Genomic DNA, 16762 nt, shown 5'->3' with positions numbered 1-16762 from the left:
TTACTCCTTGAGTTTTCACAGTATACCAGGCTGTGAGGTGTGAATCATGAGTACCCCATTTCTCCTGACATTTCCCCCCTGATTTTTGGTAAACTTCATCTTCTGCTGTAGTATAAGAACCCAGCTTGGAATTAACCCAAATCAGTATAAAACTTAATTCTCTGTAAATCATGTCTTTTATAGGCAGTGTACCCCTTTTTTAAAAAACTACAAAGGGGTTGGTGTCTTGCAATAGCTTAACAAAAAATGGGGAAGAGAGAGAGAAAAGAGGACAGGGAGAAGAGGGAGGAAGAGAGGCAGGGAGAGGGGGAAAGGGGAAGAGGGAGGGAGGAGGAGAGAAAGAGAGGGGAAGAAAGGATAGAACATACACGTACGTGCGTGCGCACGCACGCGCGCACACACACACACACACGCACACAGAATGTGTGTACTTTGCCTCACTACTTTGTGTTCCCCATAGTCATTCTTTTTGTGTTCTGCCAAAGGCTGGAGAAATGTATAGGCTTTTAGGAAGATGGCTTTTGAAGTTGTGTCCCTATGTAGGTTTTATTCCCTTTTAAGTGCCTTCTTTTTTCAGTAGCCATTGTTTGTCATATTATAGTTTTAAAATAATTTTTGTTGTTCACCACGATCACAAAAGCACATTTTTCTTGTTCTACAGAAGGCCAGCCTGAAGAAAATTCTGAGAGCAGTAATAATGGTAAGTGTTTTGAACATGACTGCTTTACTGCACTTGAAAAATGACTTGTGTTTAGACTAAAATGTCTTCATTCTTTCTACTTTTACCACCTCTTTTATTTAAGCTTCATCTGCCAATTGCTTTAAGGTTCATTTATAGTGTCTGCAGGGAAGTGCGACATAAAATTGAAGGATGGTTGATTCACACCAATATAATAGCATAATTAAGTTATTCATAATTTAAAAATAATTGTCATGGTAAGATTGCCCTGACAGACAAGAACTTATTCTCTTCCCTGGGCATCCTTTATTATTTGTAAACATTTTTTAAAAGCATCTTGTTTTTTAGTTTTCTATTTAAAATATTTGGTCTTCTGATTTTGAATTCTGCTTCATTTTAAGTCTCCAAGGTCAGTGATCTTTGACTGTGAAAAGCAGCTTGTGAGTGATTGAAGTTGGGGAAGAGAGCATCATTAATCAAGGCATTAGTATTATCAGGAAAGCATAAAGGAAATAAAATCTTTATGCTGAAATGTTTTGAGAAATTTCACCATGGGAATAAAAGTGAAAGTTTAGAAAATCATTTCTTGAACAGCACTGGGGCATTCAACTCAAACTTGGTTCATTCAGTGCTTGTTGAAAAGGAGGAATTTTGTGGTTGGCTTTTTTATGATTAGTGATTTAAAATGTGGCAAAGTTTAGGGTTACTTTCAAAAAGAAATCTGAAACTAAGGAGTAAAAATCAGCTTAATCAGAATGAATAAACATTAATAAATTCAAGATATCTGTTACCATTTACATGTCTGCTTCAAAGGAATACAGTGCCTTTCAAACTAGCTAGTAAGCGAGCAAAGAAATACGTGAATGCTAATTTATAGGGCGATGGAATTTTAAAAAATAACATTTGGCAGTAAGTAAACTATTGATTAGGTATATGTATGTCATATGCATTGTGACAAGTTGTATATAAAATAAAATTTAGCCAGAAAATCCTGTTTGATTTAGAAAATTGGAAATCTGTTGCAGCATAAAATAAATTGGATCCATCATTCAATTAAACCACACTTAAGAATATGATGAGTAGTAAAAGGGACAGTACTCTGTGTCATTGTATCTCTCAGGTTTAAAAATACTTTCCCTAAAATTGGATCACTGAGGGGAAAAAATGAGAACTTAGCAATTTCAGCTTCCCAAACAAAATTATAACTTATAATTTCCCGCAAAAAATGAGAGCAGATGCAGCTGGTGCATAGCCAAAAGTGACACAAAGCACTAATAATGAGCCAGGGTGCTTGAGATGACTTGCATACAAAAATCGAAGTAAAAATTTCTCTTTTTGTTAGAAAGTCTGTGTTATCCCTCTGCTTCCCGCTTTAAAACAAACAACACCAAGGCCTTGATGAACCCGCTACTTTTCCTCTTCCCACTTTTTCCTTTTTTTTTGGAAAAAGTCCTTCTTGATGAATCTTAGCCTTGGTATTCTCTTATTTTTCCCATCCTTCCTTCCTCTGTTAAAAGAGACAGCACTGTCCCTGTCCAGGTAATGGACACCACTTCTTTTTTTTTTCATTTAAATATTTAAAATGGAAAAGCAATAACATCATGTACCTCCATCCCCTACTTTATAAATTTTGTAAAGTTGTGTGTACTGCTTTGAATTTAGTACTGAAAAATAACCAGACTAATCCATATTTAACAGAGGAAAAGACTATATTCGGTTCAACAAAAATTTACTAAATGCTTTCTATGTGTAAGGCCTGTGTTCAAGGCTGCAAGGTGGTGCCATAGCACACAGAGTACTGGTCCTGGAATTAAGAAAGACCTGAGTTCAAATATGGTCTCAGATACTTAGCAGCTGTGTGACCCTGGGCAAGTCACTTAACCTCTATCTTCCTTGGTGTTCTTATTTGTAAAATGAGCATAATCATAGCACCTACCTCCCAGGGTTGTTATGAGACTAAAATGAGGTAGTATTTGTAAAGTGTTTTGCAAGAGCCATATAAATGCCAGCAATTCTTCTTGTTCTTGTAGTTGTTATTTTGCTGGTCTATGTACAGAGTTAAGCAGGATATGGTTTCTTCCCTCCAGGAGCTTACATTATAATTGAGGAATGGTACAGACACAGCTAACTGTACTGTAACACAAGTGAGAATATCCTCAGTGTGTAGGAGAACTGCACAGTTCCAGGAGGGGAAATTTATTTGTTCTCCATTGGGCAGATGAGGGTGAAGAAGCTATTTGAGGAAAGTTTGGGAAAGCAGGAAGGATCTCAGTCTCTGGAAATGGATGGGGGAGGTTTATGTCAGGCGCTTGTTGGGATTAAGATTGGGTGCAAGCTAGGGAAATATGGTGTGTGAGCAGAGAGAGAATGAGAGGAAAGTCTATAGGAACAGTGAGTTGTCTACCTTGGTTGGAAAGTGCCTGTGAAAGGCAGAAGTGTAAATTATACCTGGAAATGTAACTTAGCATCAAATTGTGGGTGGCGAGGACATTTTTTTTTCTGTAGGCAGTGGAGAGCATCTGAAGGCTTTGGAGCAAGGAAAGAGCATAATCAGAGGAGCACATTAGGAAGATTATCTTGGTAGCATTGTTTAGGTTGGATTGGAGCGGGGTGCGCCTAGAAGCAGCAAGGCCAGTTTGGAGTCTGTTGTACTAATCCAAACAGTACTTAACAAAAGCTCGGAGGGGATCCCCCTACATGGTGAAGTCTTCTGTCAGCATATGATATTGTGATCAAGCCCCGGAACACCACTCGACCTCTAGGAGATATGTGACCATCCAAAAGAGCTTGCTTGATCTAGCAGTCTACACAGGAATAATTAGGGGAATGAAGAATTCACACCGCCCAAATTATAATATACACGTCTGAATAGGTAGTCCATTAAGGTAAATAAATACATCAGTACTGCAGAGGGCAGCAAGCTCTGTCTAGACTTGAATATGAGGAGAATATGCTTGATTGTGTTTGGGAAATTACACTGAATTTTTAAGCATCTTGGACCGAGCTGTCACCAAAATCCATCTTCTTGATACTAGTATTCTTCCAGTGATTTGATGTGATTGCTTATTTCTGAACAGTGTAGGTCCTGGTTCCAGTAGTGGGTTGAGTGAAAGAGGTGGCATAAAAAGATTGTCAGGACCATGGCTTCCCATCAAAGGGGGTGGACCAGTCACGCAACAAGAGTGAGGGATAACAGACAATCCACATACTGAACTGGGACTCATGAAATGCTAAAGGGAGGTCTCCAGCATGTTGGGTTGGTCCATTAGAGAGGGTTATGTGACAATATGGACAAGGATTACATTGGGTAAGAAAGTTATAGGTTGTGATCAGCATCACTGGAGATCACTATTGAGAATGTGGTTCTATTTGTGTAAAGTGACTCTTGTTAGAATTAAAAGATTATATCTTTTTATATCACCGTCAATTCCAAATCTGTTCTTCCCCAATTCCTTACCCAGAGAGCCATCCCTTGAAACAAAAGAATAAAAAAGAAAAAGCAAAAAAAAAAATTCAGTTCTGCAAAACCAACCACATCAATGAAGTCTGACAGAATAATATACAGTGGGTGTATTAACTTTTTTTTTTTTTGATTGAGACCTGTGATTTCATTAATTGATTGGGAACTTTTCTGATGAAGAAATTTAGGTCAACAAGCTATTCTGTGACTTGGTCTGCCATTGGGAGATGAAGTGTCTTGGCTTACCTATAGTCACACACCCTGTATATGTCAGGGGTAGGACCTGAACCCAAGACATCCTGATTCTGAGGCCAGTCCTCTCTGCACTAGGCGAGGTTGACTTTCAGACACATTTTGTTTTAGTTAAATAGACCGGTCTCCTTGATAAGCCTGTGGTTTCATATTGAACATATTTAAAAGTAATCAGTGGATGTATTTCAGTAAAACTATACTGTGGTTAAAGCTTATCATTACTTTGCTTTAGTGGGCAAGTTCCACTTAGTCAGAATTACTCTAGTTTAAAGTTATAGGTGTGACCTTCCTCTAAGAAAACCCCCAAATCTGAACTTGATAATAAATGTTGACATTTATGTAGCACTTTAAAGTTTGCAAAAATTTTACAAAACTAATGAAGAGGGTGATTATCTGCTTCACAAAAGGCCTCTTCACTTTACAGACAGTATCATCAGAGGTCTTTGTGTGCATTAAAATTATTCATTTCACAAAATTTAGTTTACATACAATTTTCCAGAAACACAGCTATTACACAAAGTAACAGCTACTTCACTGGGTTGTTGTGAGAATCAAATGTGTTGATGTAGTTCCAAGCTCTTTATAAATGGGCAATGGCCTATACAAATTTACCACATTATTATCAGGGTCAAGGGAAAAATATCTCCTGTGTGGTCTAGTTTGTGCTAAGAGTTGAGAAAATGAAGTTCTTTTTTTTTTTTCTTCCTTCCTCTTTTTTTCCTAATGGAGGAACTGGTTGGGAAAGAATAAATTTTTGTTCATTGAAAAAATTTAAATTTAAAAGAAAAAACTAAGTTTTCATACCATTGTTATATTGATTTTGTAATCTTGGGTGAATTAAATCCCTCTTTAATTGCCATGTTTCCCAGTTTCATCTGCAAAAGGAGGCTTGTCACCTACCCCATCTACCTTAAAGGATTTCTGAGGATAGGACGGAATAAAAAATGAAAACATTTTTTTAAATAAATATAACAATGATCAGATGCTGCCATTAGGCACATTTACAAGGCCTATTATTAAATAGCCTTGTTAAAAGTCACTAAGAAATTAGAAAATCTATTTAGAACCAAAACAAACAACAGAAAGATCATACCATCAGGAGACACAAACACATGTTAAAAATGTATGGGAAAGGGGGCAGCTAGATGGTGCAGTGGTTAAAGCACCGGCCCTGGATTCAGGAGTCCCTGAGTTCGGATCCGGCCTCAGACACTTGACACTATCTGTGTGACCCTGGGCAAGTCACTTAACCCCCATTGCCTGCAAAAAAAAAAAAAATTAAAAAAAAAATGTATGGGAAGGGGCAGCTAGGTGGCCCAGTGGATAGAATGCTGGCCCTGGAGTCAGGAGGACCTGAATTCAAATCTGGCCTCAGACACTTGACACTTACTAGCTGTATGACCCTGAGCAAGTCACTTAACCCCAATTGCCTCACCAAAAAAGAGAGAGAGAGAGAGAGAGAGAAAAGAAAAGAAAAAAATGTATGGGAACATCCAACAGTATAACATCAATTTTTAAAATGCAGAACTTGGGTATACTGAATGTAAATCCACTATAGGGAAGTGACTGGAAATCAGTGCAAAAGAACTAAGACGATAGCAAGTTTTGTCGGAGAGCTCCAGTAGTGGGTTACTTAAGATTACAAGTGCTTTGACTAGATAAGACATTCATCAAACAAGAAAGGTGCTTTTTGAATCAGCGCTAAAACTGAAGTTAGTGAAGGCTTTTAATGAAAGAAAATATACCAAGACAGTGACTTCAAGACCACTACAAGATTTGGATCTTGGGTGGCTGTGAAATTGATGATTCCATTAATGGGAACAAGGAAGTCAGGGAAGATGAAACAGGTTGGGAGTGAGGGGGAAGGTGAGTTTGGCTTTGCTATTGGTCAGTTGGAGTGTTAATATGACATTCAGTGGAAATATCTAGCTTGGCAGTTGGAAAAGAAGATTTGTAGCTCACAAGAGGGCTGGAGATAAAGATTTAAGAATTACCAGGACAAGCGATACTCAGAGCCATGAAAGTGGATTATTTATAGTAAAGTGGAAGATAAGAGAGCCTTGAGAATATCCTTGGGTAAATTTTCACATTTGGTGGGTGGGTAGAGTTAAAGGAGCTAGAAGGAATGGTCTGCAAGTTAGGAAGAGGACCACAAGGACAGAGGGTCACAAGTGTCAAGAGGAAAGAACAGACGTGGAGCATACTAGTTAGTTTTAAATTTCATCTCTTCCAGCCTTCTCATTTTATCTACAAGGAAACTGGCCCCCAAGACATTAAATTTGCCCAAGGTCGCAGATAGTAGACGTGAGATTTCTGTCCTGTGCAGCACAGGATCAAGGAGGATGACAGTTGAGCAAATGTGGATTTAGTTTTAAAGAGAATGGTTTCCAAAAATGCTGGTGTGGCAAGCAACCCAAATTGCAAGGATTTGAGGATTGAATGGGTGGTAAGGAAGAAGATCTTATGCTCCTAAGTGTTTTAGTGACTTAGGAAATCATGTATACTTTGAAGATAATTTTTCTTGGGTCTTTACACATGAAAAGTGTGGTGGGTCTCCCAAAAGACTGAGTGCAGTTTTAATCTATTAAAGTTTAAATACACCCTGCCTTTAATTTTGTACGCATCTTCTGTATATATCATATATATCATACTCTGCTGAGGTCAGGGCTTATGTTTAATTCATATTTGCATACTGCTCAGTCCACACAACACAGTGTCTTATACATATTGGACACTTGAAAAACATTCATTGGATTGATTCTAAATTTTTCTGTAGCAGAAAAGTAGAGTTCTCCTGGGCCTGTTTCACATTAAAGATGTACATAGACCCAAATTCTAGTTGCAGAAGTTTTTGTGTATTTGGAATAAAACATGAACCAGTACCTAATTTCCTCCCTTCTTCCCCCACGCTCCATATTCTGCCCCTGGTTGCTGATAAGTCATGTTGATGACTTTTCAGGTATTTTGTTTTTCCCATTGTTCTGTGTGTGAATGCAGTAATTCAAAATTGAATTGTCTATAGTGCTCCAGTCATATGCAATAACACTGATTTTTTTTTCAACTCACTTAATGTGTATGAGTTAGATTTGTTAACAACCATAACTGCTTAATGTTTTATGTTTCTAGGTAGGGCACTGAAAATTTATCTGTTTTATGCAGCATTAAGTGGGAGATAATAAAATGTTAATTTCTGATGCTTTTTGTACAATTCAGACACTTGGGGGGGGTAGTCTGTGGTTACCTTCGGAGACATTATCTCGTAGACTTTTATTTAGGCACCAATTAAATTTCTTTTCTTCTACATATCTCAACATTTTTTCTAGAAAAAAGTAAAACCTTTTGTGGGAAGTGAATGTCAGTGGAATCAATGAAGCAGTACTTAATTTATTTGAATTGCCTTCCTCTGAATTTTTTAATCTTAAATGAAATAAAGGTCCCAATAAATGACATTTTTCCAACTAATGAAGTACTGTGTGCACAGAGGATTACTTTTTTTCTTACCATTGTCCTACTGGGTAAATATAGTATTCTAATAGAAAGCTTCTCTGCCTTTGAAGTCGTTACTTCAGAAAACAAAAGACGGTCCGTTTTCTCAACACAAAATGTGTATACTTGGAAGACCAGGCATAGAAGTCAGAGAAACATCCTGTGAGTAATAGCTGAGATAGCCATCGAGAGGGCTAAGTCACAAAACTAGTCAGGGGAGAGGGAAGGGAATCTAGTCAATCTAAATGAGGAGAAAAGGAGAGTCGGCCAGGGGTAGTCGTGGGTCAGATTGGGAGGAGGCTGGCAGAGATACCTGGGCAGGAGGCTGGCAGAGAAAGGAAGCCATGATGGAGGCAGAGACAGCTGGGTAGGGCCGAAATGGAACAAGGCGCCAGCCTGAGAAGAGAGGAGCCTCAGAGTCTGAGAGAAGAAACTAAGTGTATACAAGCTTGTCAGCATACACGACCAGCATCAACAAAAGCTCGTCAAGTGATGGCCCCAGAATATGAGGATTCTTAATCTTTTATTTACCATAAATACTTTTCTTACCTTTTTAGATGTATTCCATTCTCAGTACATTATCTTCAGCTCCTTGTTCTACTGCCTCTTCATTTTGCAGGCTTGTTTATTTGGGGCCTTGACATATCTACTAGAATTCCATAAAACTGGAGAACATGTTTTGATTTCATATAATCTTGATTTTCTCTCTTGCTTTTAGTCCCCTCATTTCCCCCTAACTAGTTTAATCTCCATCTGCATCTGAGTTTTAGCTCATTAGGCCTCTCTTAGAGTAAGTTTTAATGCTGGGAATATGTTTGAGGACTTCATCTTATCTTACCATTGAATTCTGAGCATAGTTTGTAGGGGATGATAATGAAATTTATCAAAAAGTTGTGTTGCCCAGGGCAGTTAGGTGGTACAGTGGATAAAGCACTAGCCCTGGATTCAGGAGGACCTGAGTTCAAATCCAGCCTCAGACATCTGACACTTACTAGTTGTGTGACTCTGGGCAAGTCACTTAACCCTCGTTGCCCTGCGCTGCCCCCTCCCCCCCAAAAAAGGTTGTATTGCCTGTAACCTTTAACTTCCTATTGCCAGTGATAGTCTTGGGCTCTTAGTAGCATTGTGATTCATGTTGGTTGCTTCAGTTCATAGAGCTTTGCTACCTCAAAAAATAGGCCCAGATGATCGCTCCAAAAAACATCCAAATAACACCATAGGAAAATGCCTGGAGCAGCAAAACTCACAGAAGAATGTGCTAAAATCATCTTCTAACCAAGAACAGCTCGGAAGGTCAGAAGGGAGCTGCTGTGCTGATACGGGAGTTGAGCCCAACCCCACAGTCACCCTGACACAGATCCAGTCCCAGAAAGGCCTCATCAGAGAAGGAGCCCCCAGAGCCTCTGAATCAGCTGAAGCACCAGTGTTGTCTGGAACTAAACTCACAGTCTGGGGAGTGGGCTGAGCCCTGAGCAGGGGGGAGACTACAGGGGTCTATGCTGGTGCTAAGGCAGAACTTGGATTTTACACCCCTGCTGAGAACCAGGAGGTAGGCTCCAGTAGCAGTGGCCCAGGTGGAGGAAGGGCACAGGCTCATTGGAGCTAACAACCATAACACACAAAGCTGGTTGATTAGCAAGTTGGTCTGGAGTCATCTACGGGAGTGAAGAACCTGATCCTCCTTAAATCATACCACCTGAGACTTCTGAAGCTTGGGATACTGCAGCCTGGAAACAGTACCCCACTTTAAGGAGCTAAAAGTCAAGTAAAAGAAAAGCAAGATGAGCAGACAGAAAGGTGAGGACCATAGACAGTTTCTTCAATAACAAGGAAGACCGAGGTGCACCCTCAGAGGAAGATGTCAATATCAGGGCCCTTATATCTAAAGCTTCCAAGAAAAATATGAATTGGTCTCAGGCCGAAGAGGTGCTCAAAAAGAACTTTGAAGATAAAGTTAGAGAGGTAGAGGAAAAAATGGAAAGAGAAATGAGGGTGATGCACGAAAGACATGAGAAAAAAGTCAACAGCTTGAAAAGTCAAATTGGCCAAATGGAAAAGGAGGTAGAAAAGCTCTCTGATGAAAATAATTGCCTAAGAATGAGGATTGAACAAATGGAAGCCAGTGACTTTATGAGAAACCAATACACATTAAAGCAAATCCAAATGAATAAAAAAATAGAGGGCAATGTGAAATATCTTCTGGGAAAAACTGCCGACCTGGGAAATAGGTCCAGGAGAGATAATTTGAAAATTGGTCTATCTGAAAACCATGATCAAGGAAAGAGCTTAGACACCATCTTCCAAGATATTCTCAGGGGAAATTGCCCTGAAATTTTAGAAGAAGAAGCTAAACTAGAAATTGAAAGAATACACCGATTACTTCCAGAAAGAGATCCCAAAAGGAAAACTCCTAGGAATATTGTAGCCAAATTCCAGAGCTCTCAGGTCAAGGAGAAAATATTGCAAGCTGCCAAAAAGAAAGAATTCAAGTACTATGGAGCCCCAGTCAGGATAGCACAAGATCTAGCAGCTTCTACATTAAAGGACTGGAGGGCATGGAATATGATATTCCAAAGGGCAAAGGAAATGGGATTACAACCAAGAATCACCTACCCAGCAAAACTCAGCATTATCTTTCAGCAGAAAAAAATGGGACTTTAATGAAAAAGAAAACTTTCAGATATTTGTGATGAAAAGACCTGAACTGAATGGCAAATTTGACTTTCAAATACAAGACCCTAGAGAACCATAAAAAATTGGAGCTGGGGGACATACCTGGGGTCATGTAGTGGGCGACTCTCTTGTGTCTGAGGCCAGGTTTTGGCTGGGATCCCCCCCCCCCCCCCCCCCCCCGTCCAAAGGTGATGCTTTGTCCACTGTGTCATCTAGCTAGGTGATGACATCTTTAGGGTTAAACTGAGGGGTGAAGGGAATGCACTGGGGGAGGGGGAAGGGCAGGGGTGAAATCCTACATGAAAGAAACAGGAAAACGCTTATGGAGTGGGGGAAGAGAGATGGGAGAGGAGCAGGGCAGTAAATTAATTTTACACTCATCAGAAAAGGCTCAAAGACCTTAAACTCATCAGGGCTGCCTCAAGGAGGGACTAACAGACACACCCAACTAGGTGGAGTAATTTATTTAATCTGGGCAGTAAATGAGCCTAACACTCATTAGAATTGGCTCAAGGAGGGAATAATGTACACACTCAATTGGGTGGAGTAATCTCTCTAACCCTTCAGGAAAATAGGAGGGGAAGGGGATAAAGAGAGAGGGGCAAAAGAAGGAAGGGCAGAGTGGGGGAGGGGATAGACAGAAGCAAATCCCTTTTAAAGAATGATAGGATGAAAGAAGATGGATAATAGAATAAATATCATGGGGAAGGAAATAGGATGGAAGGGAAACAGTTAACAATAGTAATCATGAAAAAGAGAAAAGGGGGGAAATTGTACAAAAAATATTATAGCAACTCTTTGTGGAGGCTAAGAATTGAGAATCAAGGGAATGTCCATCAATTGAGGAATGATGGAAAAAGCTGTGCTATATGATTGTAGTGGAATGGTCTTGTGCTACAGGAAATGACAAACAGGATGATCCAGAAAAACCTGGAAAGACTAATGAGCATCGATGTATAGTGAAGTGAGCAGAGCTGGGAAGACATTGTGCATAGTGACAGCAGTATTGTTCTATGAGCAATTGTGGATGACTTAACTACTCTCGGCAGTGCAATGATCCAAGACAATCCCAAGGAACTAATGAGGAAGCTTACTATGCACCCCTACAGAAAGAAGTGATAAAAAGAACACTTGTGGATTGTACATCCCGGTTGTGATCTTGTGAAGGGGGGAGGAAAGTTTGGAACTCTAAATCTTATGAAAATGAATGTTGAAAACTACCCTTACATGGAACTGGAAAAAATAAAATAAATGTTTTTTGCTTAAAAAAAAAATAGGCCCATAATTCTTTGTGTACATCTTCAGATGTGCTAAGGACTATAAGTATAAATCTGAATTTATCAGAGATTTGGAAGTGAAGTCAGACATTACTCATTAAATTTCTTATTTGTCCTTTGGGTATAACTTTGTAAAACAGATCAAATAAAACTGTCCTCCTTCCTTTGTGGATCTCTCCTACGCTATTGGCCAGAGGGATGAATTGGATAGAATAATACTTAGAAATTGCTGATCTACCATCACATGGCAGATTAAGTAAAATCTTTCAGGGGGCCAGATTTGTATAGCAAAGAATATTGAATTTCTTATATTGCTACTTCAATCCTCAGTGAAATTTTGAATTCTCTAGATTGAAAAAATATATATAAAGTAGATCAAAAGATGTTTGATCAAGTTCTTTCCTTTGTTGTTGTGTTGTTTGTCTTTTGTTCCTGAGGAGAACCGTGACACTGGGGGTGATGCCGTGACTTGCAGTGAATTGGACTTAAGTGAGTGCAAAGTCACCAGCCTCACTCTCTCTTCCAAAGCTCTCTGGGTCCAGTAGCAAGATATCAGGACAACTGGAAATGGCCTCAGATGTTTAAGGCAGTTAGGGTTAAATGACTTGCCCAGGGTCACACAGCTAGTAAGTGTTGAGGTCAGATTTTGAACTCAGGACCTCCCACCTTCAGGGCCAGTGTTCTATCCACTCTGCCACCTGGCTGCCCTTTTTTCCTTTAGTAGAAAATAACAATATAATTATCCCTCTTTTTTTTTTTTTTTTTTGGTGAGGCAGTTGGTGTTAAGTGACTTGCCCAGAGTCACACAGCTAGTAAGTGTTAAGTGTCTGAGGCTGGATTTGAACTCAGGTCCTCCTGAATCCAGGGCCAGTGCTCTATCCACTGTGCCACCTAACTGCCCCTTAATTATCCCATTTTTAACTGTCTTTCAACTCTTTCACTCTTTTGAATGTTGTTGATCATGGCATCTAGAATGCTCAGGCCATGTAGTGGGAGACAGTACATGGGATGTTTAAAATCTAAATGTGTGGGTCGCCTTAAATTAGAAGCTTTAGCACCAGTCTTTGGGCATTAAGCATTTATTAAAGCAAACCATAGAATGAGATGGGTGGGATGGAAGCTTCCAGCCACCTGTACAATATTTTGGGGAAATGGAGCCAAAAGAAGCCAACCTCAGCTCTTGCCAATAGCTGTTCTCTCAGCCTTTCCCATTAAATGATAAATGAGTGTAAATGGCTGATAATATTAAACATTATTACATAATCTTCTTTGAGCAAGTAAATCACATTACATTGTACATGAATTCTCTATCTAGTATGACAATAACAGATGCTTGAAGTGATAATCAATCTGATCTGGATTTATTTGAAATTTCTTTACCTATAAATGGTGCAAGCTTTACATGGGAACAATGAATCCAAGATTCTTGTGATATGATCAATTTGTAGATGCTCAAAGGGTGTATATGCTAAAGGATGCCCTCCACAACATGACTCTGTGTGTGTGTGTGTGTGTGTGTGTGTGTAGACTAAGCAGATTTCTAAATACATCTTCCTGTCCCTCCTTATAAGTTGCTTCAGACATGTCAGTGGATCCTGAGGCTTAGCATTGGCCCATCACTATTCTTAGTGGCTCTTGGGGCAACACTGATTTCCCACATTGGCAATCATATTGAAAAGTACCTAGCACTTCATAGAACCTTCTGTGTAGTATAGAGGGGTATCTTTAGGAGATTCCTAAGATGTTACCATCATGTCTTCAGCATTCCCTCTCCAGTTACAGTGAAGCCACTGGTCATTTAGTACAATGCAGAGGACATTGGACTTGGATGAAAGTCCAGCCCTTAACTGTGTAACCGTCCTTAGTTTCCTTTTCTATGAAATAGGGATAATGATACTTCTGTTACCTCAGAAGGTTATGAGAATACTTTGTTTACATTAAATTACTATGTAGGGGCAGCTAGGTGGAGCAGTGGATAGAGCACCAGCCCTAGATTCAGGAGGACCTGAGTTCAAATGTGACCTCAGACACTTGACACTTTCTAGCTGTGTGACCTTGGGCAAGTCACTTAACCCCAATTGCCTCACCAATAAATAAATAAATAAATGACTGAATAAATGAATAAATAAATGAATTGCTATGTAAGTGACACTTGTTATTATTCCTCATCATCCTTTATAAGGAATTTCAAGCTCCAGATTACTTTTCCCTTTTATCCTCTTGATCTAAAAACTACCATTTGAACATGTCTTATGTAGGTGTATTAAGCAAGCTGATTAAAATAAAATGCCACGGTAAAATGTCAATAATAGGCTTAATTTGGGCTGGGAGTATTTGGATCTTCTGTTAGGCCCTACCTAGCTGAAAAGGCAGGTATGCAAAGGCTCTTTATCAGTATGTTGGCTACCTGAGAAGGATGTTTTGTCCTTGTAATCAGTGAACTCTGTGAAATAAGGTCTCTTGTGCCAGGATAATGGATGTAGAGGTATAAGAGACCTTAGAGGTCATGCAGTCTAATGCCCTTGTTTTAGAAAGGAAGAAACAAGGGTCCAAAGGCCTTAAGGGCCTTGTCCTCTTTGGGCCTCAGTTTACTTGTATAAAATAAGGGAGCATTTTATATAGAGAAATTATGAGGAAGAATGCTTGCCCTCAATGCTGTAGTATGTTGTTCTTGGGAGGTGGTCATTTTACAGCCTGTGGTCCTCCTCCCTCCCCCTCTCCATTTCTGGGGGACCACTCTTTCTCTTTAGAGCAGGTTGATTTTCTAGGATGTGGTCGTTATTTTCTTTATAATTGAACTGCAGACATAAAATCCATTTATAACCTCCATTTGCCTTTTCAAAAAGACTGAATCAGGTAGTATTTAGCCCTTTCTCCACATGAAAGGAGTAGTATAATACTAAATAAGGCTGTATAGAAATGCCCAGAGTGCTCTTCCTCCTATTAGATGGCTAGTATCCTGGATCACATAATTAAATAGAAATTTTAGGCTCATGATACACAAGGCGTGTGATTAATGGGTTTGTGGTTGGCTTTCCATGTATCTCAACTTGTCCCCTTTGACAGCTGTCAAATAGTAAAAAGATAACCCATTTAGGGCTTAACATGGGATTATGGATTTTGATTGGGCACAGAAAATTGCTTTGTAGGCTCAGTAGTATGAGAGTGTAACTGCTGCATTCTTTCTTCGGGTACTTTTCTGATGAGTGAGATAATCATTGCTGCCATGTAAATCAGTTTCTTCTTGTTGTGAGTCATTTCAGTCATGTCCGACTCTTTTTGACCCCATTTGGGGTTTTCTTGGCAAAGATACTGGAGTGGTTTGTCATTTCCTTCTCCAGCTCATTTTACAGGATGAGGAAATGGAAGCAAATAAAGTTAAGTGACTTTCTCAGGGTGACACAGCTAGGAAGTGTCTAAGGCCAGATTTGAACTCAGGAAGATGAGTCTTCCTGCTCCAGACCCTGCATTCTATCCACGGCGCCACCTAGCTGCCAGTGTGAATCATCACTAGGATCCTTATTTGATTTATGTGGCTGGAAACAACTGTTTAAAATGTACTAATTTGTTGCCTAGTATCACTAGAGAAAAGAGTTACCTTTCAGCTGTTCTGCTTAGTCCTGAAGGGAAGAAATTGGGTATGTTTGCTGGTGGTTACTAGATAAAGGTTGAAGAAGTCACTTCAGTAGTAAAGGAAATAACATTTGCAGAGGTAATAGCTTTAATGTACAGTTGCACATATTTGAGAGGGGACATCTGACTCTTGGGAAATGATGGGTCGAGGTGGATTGGAAGTAATAGATTTAACAAGAACAGACTAATGGGCATATAAAGTACTTAGCATGAAAAGCTTAGGTATCCATTGTCATTAAATTGATATTGACATCAAAAGTATGTCCTGTGCTTAGAAAGATAGCAAGTCACAGTCATGGTGTTCCTCCTCATTTCACAGGTGAGGGAACAAGCTCATGGAGGCTCAACACTTTATGCAAGGGACACTGCCAGTAAATGGCAAAGCTAGAGCCAGAATGCTGGCCTCCTTGTCCTGCTCTTGGTGCTGCTGATGCTTTAGAACAGAATGGGCAGCAAATTAATGGGGGGACAAGAAAAGCATTTTGGTTAAATCTATGTTACAGACCAGACCCTGGAGAGTAGAAAAACAAAACACCAACTCAACCTTCCTCCAGGGGGGAGGTAGGCAGATACTAATAGCTATAATGTAACTTAGGATTGATAGTAGAGCAAGTAAGCAAGAAGGGGTCACTTCCTGCAATGAGGAGTGAAGGAAGGCTTCCTTGAGGAGATGCTACCTAACTGAAAAACAGTTTCCATAGATGTGGTTGGGTGGGGAAGGGGAGGGTGAAGAAAAGGTTTTCCTCTCTAGTATGAGAGGCTGTGAAGTACAAAAGAGAATGGGCCGGGTTTGGGTTTGTTTGTTTGTAGGGCAAGGCATTTTGGGTATAGGGGGTAGAGTGCTGACTTAGGCTCAGGAAGCCCAAGGTCAAATGCAGCCTCAGACACTTAGCATACGGGTGATCCTGGCCAAGACATTTCCTTTCTCTCAGCCTTTGTTTCCTCATCTGTAAAATCAGAATAATAATTGATTGTTTTGAGGATCAAATGAGATTCAAGCAGTTGCAAACCTTACGGTCCCATATGTTCAGTATCATCATCATCTTTATTGGAGTTAGGAGAGGCATATTGTAGAGTGTTGGCCTTGGAACAACAAGGCCTTTGTTCTAATCCTGCTTCTCACATGTCCTGGATGGGAGAGGCTGAACAAGACCCTGACCTCTCTGTGGGGTAGGCAACTCTCAGAGAGGGTGCTGACTGACCTTCATTGGGGAAAGGAGTTTCTTCCTCTAGAAGTTCCTTATACCAGTGAAATCACAGATCTCATCCCTCTACCCAACATTATAATTAAGTTTAATATGG

General features: G+C 39.8%; 1 protein-coding gene across 1 annotated transcript in view; it reads left to right on the top strand.

Annotated features, from left to right (window-relative positions):
* Positions 1 to 16762, top strand: part of LOC122746796 (general transcription factor IIF subunit 2-like) — a 120299-nt gene that overhangs the window by 28090 nt on the left and 75447 nt on the right. The window contains exon 5 of the mRNA XM_043992782.1: positions 662 to 700. Coding sequence (XP_043848717.1) covers positions 662 to 700 — 39 coding nt within the window. The remainder of the gene's footprint in view (positions 1 to 661; positions 701 to 16762) is intronic.

This window comes from Dromiciops gliroides, chromosome 1 (genome assembly GCF_019393635.1).
Source record: "Dromiciops gliroides isolate mDroGli1 chromosome 1, mDroGli1.pri, whole genome shotgun sequence".
In the NCBI taxonomy this organism is placed as follows: domain Eukaryota; kingdom Metazoa; phylum Chordata; class Mammalia; order Microbiotheria; family Microbiotheriidae; genus Dromiciops; species Dromiciops gliroides.
The sequence above is the reverse complement of the archived record's forward strand: the minus strand, read 5'-3'. Positions and strand labels throughout refer to the sequence as shown.